General features: G+C 32.9%; 1 protein-coding gene across 1 annotated transcript; it reads left to right on the forward strand.

Annotated features, from left to right (window-relative positions):
* Nucleotides 1-2,222: 2,222 nt before the first annotated feature.
* LOC141718402 (uncharacterized) lies at nt 2,223-2,627 on the forward strand. Its single transcript, XM_074520783.1, has one exon. It carries the CDS (start codon nt 2,223-2,225, stop codon nt 2,625-2,627), a length of 405 nt encoding a protein of 134 aa, XP_074376884.1.
* Nucleotides 2,628-5,342: the final 2,715 nt, after the last annotated feature.

Here is a 5,342-nt window from a genome sequence, read left to right on the forward strand (position 1 = left end):
GTCCTAAAATAATTTTGTTATTAACATTCACTTCTCTTAATACACGTATTTTGCTCTTATTTTTGTCTTTCTGTTTTATGTTTATCCCCTTTCTGTTCTGACTTTAATACATGGACTATAATTAAAAAAGATAAATTGTTAAGCACAAATATTCTAAAAAACTAAAAGTTGAAAAGTATATTCTAACAACTTCACTAGAACTGACTACTAAGAAAAAGAAAAATATAATAAAATTGGAATAGATCAACGTAATTTACCTGTTATATAACTAGAAACTGAAGTTAAAATATTAAATGGAGAGAAAGAGGTTGAAAAATAAGTCAGGACTTGAAAAACGGGAAAGTACCATGTTTCTCACTTTCAACTGATGACTACAAAATGATGAAATGAAAGCCAGATCGACAAATTGCCAAACAGTCCGAACTAAACTGAATTGGGCTTTTAGCCCATATAAGACACAAATATGATGCCCCAAACAGGCACATTATAAAGTAATATATATGCCTAGAGCCGAACACAGAATTCATTTTGTAAGTAATGTGTCACGCTAAAATTTGGTGGCAGAAGAAGTAAATATTATAATTACACTAGAATTTTAAGGAGATTGCGAAAGTTTCGAACAAGATCTTATACATTTTAACACTCTTCGTTAATAGTATAATAATTTTCATTATGATTATCAACAATAAACATGATCAATACCAATATCAATATCAAAAAATATTTAAATTAAATAAATGGGGGTAAGAGGTTGGGGAGAGCATGGCCCGGTTCGACTCAATTTCGGGATAAAATCGAAACCGCAACCATATATTTTCGATTTTTAAAATAAAAAATCGCAACCGCTGGTGCGGATTTGGCTCCGATTTTTTTTAAAAAAATTCTGATTCGATTATAATATGGTCGATTTTGGTTACAAAATCACGGATATAAAAATAAAAAATAATCCACAAATGAGAAAAATGAAAACATAGTTTTAAATAACAGATAATATCCAGATAATATGCGCGAAGTCTACCATATGGAACATGGCATATCACAAAATAAAAATGGTCCATGACTTATGTCACATGAAGCAGTAAACTGGTGCAGAGAAACTTGCAAATTAGCATACTGAAATAATGAAACAGGGGAAATAAGCACAAACTTTGACACACAAATTTCAAGAGGACACAACATTAAACAATCAGAATAATTTACGAAAGCAATAAGCAGACTATGAAATTATCTAAGAGGTTTATGGTATTACAAATTACAAATCAAACAGTTAGATCAATCAGTAATAAGTTACAAATTATTTTGTAATATATTTATATAATTATAATTTTTTTAAAATTCATAAATAATATAAATTATATATGTAAAATATAATATTTATTTATTAATATTAGTAACCGGAATTCAGTTCAGTTTTTGTCGGTTGTTGAAACGTGTAACCGGGATCGAGCTATTTAAATCGGTTCGATTTTTTATTTTTCGGTTTTGTTTCAAATTGATTTTTCCGGTTTCGGTTCGATTTCGATTTTAATTTGTTTTTTTCCTCAGTCTTAGTGAAAGGACTCGACCTGAGTCCTTCCTAAACCGGGATTTGATATCAAGTAAAGAAATCAGTCGTTCGAAAAACTTAAGGTGATAGAGAACGTTCCGAATAGAATCTTATTTTTTTAACAGGTTTGTCCCATTTTGAATGCTGGGTTATTTAAGAAATTAACATTTAATAATAGAGTATCCAAAATATAATTAACATTTACAATTTTTTATTTTATAAATAAATTTAGCAATTAAGATAAATCAATGTTCTAAAATGACATACATTTTAATAGCAACATATTATATCATTAGGGTAAGGGTAAACCTAATTTCCACAGTATCAGTCTATTGTCAAACTGCCACAAACGTGCGGTAATATATTAAATGATCTAGATTGTAGCCCTGGTCAAAAACAACGCATTTGTTAGTCTTAGAAATGCAAGTCAAAGAAGCTTTGTTGTTTGACCAAGGGATAGGAAACTACACAGCAAACGCGAAGATAACAAACCAACCAATAACCAGCGTAGCTCAGAAGTTATAAATGCCAATCATGTAGATTACTCTTTCAACACAACCAACTCACTTGAACATCTTATCAAAAAAAAAAAAGAATCACTTGATCATCATTCTTTCCCTCTCGGCACATACGAAAATCAAGAGATCTTTACACAAAAGTACCAATATCTATTTCAATGGAAATTTTTTCATCAAACCCGTTCGGTGGAAGCTCAAATGTTTATCACCGGAAAACGCCCGCAGGATACAATGGAACATACAACGGAAGGCGTAAGAGTGCAAAGACAATAACACTTGGAGGTAGTCCAAAGCGGAGTTGGAGAATGAGGACTGTGCCGAAGTTGAAGTTCAAATTGATATTATCGTCACCAATGAGGCTATGGAGAAAATTAAAGAATGGGTACATGAACATGATGCTTAATTTGGGTAGCTCAAGTTCTGCTAATGGCTTTGGTGAAAAAAGAATACCAAAGGCTCGTCAATCTTCGACTTCTACTTATACAACAACTGAATTCGATAACAGACTAGTTTTCGAAATTTACAAGTCCTTGATGACTTCTCATGAAATGGCTACACACTGATTGTGTCTTATTTATAAATTTAGCTAGACACGGTATATTTACTTATTCGTCAACCATTCTTTGTATTCTTAAACATATATGAAATCTTGGACTTTGAGATATATGGCTGATTGTAGCCACATAAATATTTATATCTTACCATGAATCAATGAAATTTGAGATTTTGGATGTTTATTTTTTGCTTTTAGTTTGTATATGAAGCTATTTATGGGTTAATATACTTGTATAGTTAATTTTATGATCCAAAATATAACTGTTTCATCGAATTAACTTCCGCTTCTTTGCATGCTCCTTCATCCTGGTTCTGGAAATGGTTTTTATATGACATTAACCAAGCTCCAAGACCGCGGTTCTTAGTCCAATTCCCCTACTTGTACATTTCTAATTTGTTTTTCAATACTGATCACATACATGCAGAACCCGGCTAGGGCCAGCAAGACACATTTTCCAGCGTGCATATGAATTTATCAGATCAAGTGCTACACTACGAGCCCTTTTTAGATACTTACAAACATTTATATACAATTGATTATTGATAAAGGTGATCTGCTATATATCCTACCTCGCATCATTCGTAGAAACCATCCGAGAAATGTAGCCTCTAATTCATAGTTCAACCTCAAACAAATAACAGGCTTATCTCTTGTCGTGCAAAGTTCTGAATTAGATTTTTGCTCATTTGTTAGAACATATACTCAATTATAAGGCGTATAAGCCTAATTATTAAAAAAAATACAAAATACATGAGGCATCCCACAACTTCGCTTTCAAGTTGTCAAAAGACCACCAAAGCTGGTTGGGGTTGTCTTCCGGTTTTTAGTTACGCATTATTTTCAATTTCCTCAACTCAACTCGCATGTCCTACTATGGTCGAGATTCATGGCAGCTCATCCAGTTGTCAATTCATGAGTAATTGATCGGTGACTAATATTTTGTATTAATAATTATTGGATGTCACTATGTCAGTCAGACCTTGAAAAAAATTACAATGTTTTCGGAGATGAGTTGAATTTTTTAATCGTATGTTTGGCTTAGTCCCCTCCAGCCAAATCACCAATACATTGAAAAGAGTATGCGGGAAGCAATTGGACGTTGCATCATTCTGATGAAGTTGAGTACATGGAACTATTAATCATTTCGCCTGTGATCACAAGGTTATCTATTTTAATCAACAATTCTGGTCTAATATATATAATATTTAATCTGCTGTGTTGAAGAGTGATTAGGTGTTGGACAGAAGCCTAAACAAATACTGTGAAAGTAAACTTTCACTGTATCAGAGACCAGTTCAAGAAAGACTAAACTAAAACTGCTTGAAAAATTTCCACTGACCAGTGCAGCCTGCAGGTGTCAAGTATATCAAGTTTTATTCACGTGTTAGCTATCAAGTTCTATTCCAATTATATTAGCAAACTTTGGAGCCATTCAGCAAGCTCAGTTGAACCAAGCTCAGTTGCTCACTCTCCATCAAGAGTAATGGCCCAGAGCTAAGGTTAAAATGGTAATTAAAATAACTAGATTTTCACAGCAAGGGCATTATGCAAGGCAGCTGTATTATGTATAGTAGGCTGGACATGAAGACATCTAGGCTAATAATGGTGTTATGATTATGTAGTCTATTTTCTTTCTTTGACAAACATAAGTAATAATTTTTTATTGTAAAAAAACATGATAAACTTTACCCACTGCTAGATCATTGACTTGCAATTGTATTATGATGGCGATCAAAGAGCAAATGAATTTTCTTTTGAGTCGGGTAATTAGATACATAAAAAGAAAACTGCAATTATTTATATATATAAAAAAAATCATTAAAATTAACATGCGTGTCAGCGTGTGTATACGATTATTTTCATCATAATTCGAAATTCAGACTTTTTATCATAGAGTTGAAGCATTTATTTCTAAACTAAAATATCAATATATAAGAGACAAATACAAAAATTATTTTTGATACAGATAATGTTCAGCGGCTAGCAATGCATCTGTTTGACACCTCCCATATTCCTATGAAATATAATACTCCAGAAGAATTGTTCAAGAATGGGGTCTGAACTCTGAAGTAACTGCAAGTTTCATTCAACAAAATTTAATAAATTAAAGAAAAAGAAAAGAAGAAGAGTCAAACACACGCTTTCTTCTTGAACGGGAAGATACACAGCAAGTAGGAACCCAACAAGCTCAAAATTTGTAGTATATATACCACTCTTTCGACAAAACTCACTCACTCACTCATCAATCTCTCTCGTCTATCATCCACCACCACACAAGAAACGATACATATCATTCAGTATAGCTATTTGGAAAATATATTTCTAAGACCAAAAGAAAATTTCAAATTACATCAGTACTGTAATGGAAATGTTTTCATCAAGCCCGTTCAGTGGAAGCTCAAAAAGGTACAACCAAAAAAGACCGGCAGGATGCAACGCAACATTCGACGGACGACGTAAGAGCGTAAAGATAGTGACACTCGGAGGTAGTCCTAAGCGGAGCTGGAGAATAAAGACTGTACCAAAATTGAAGTTGAAGTTGATATTATCATCGCCTATGAAGCTGTGGAGGGAACTAAAGAATGGCTACATCAACATGATACTTAATTTGGGTAGATCCAGTTCTGCTAATGGTTCTGCAGAGAAAAGAATACCAAAGGCTCGTCAATCTTCTAGGGTTACCTACACAAATACTGAGTTCGATAACAGACTCGTTTTCGAA

This window comes from Apium graveolens, chromosome 4 (assembly GCF_009905375.1).
Source record: "Apium graveolens cultivar Ventura chromosome 4, ASM990537v1, whole genome shotgun sequence".
NCBI lineage: Eukaryota > Viridiplantae > Streptophyta > Magnoliopsida > Apiales > Apiaceae > Apium > Apium graveolens.

What these genes read in the sequence shown, in the direction of transcription:
- LOC141718402 (XM_074520783.1), top strand. Translation starts at nt 2,223, where the DNA reads ATGGAAATTTTTTCATCAAACCCGTTCGGTGGAAGCTCAAATGTTTAT.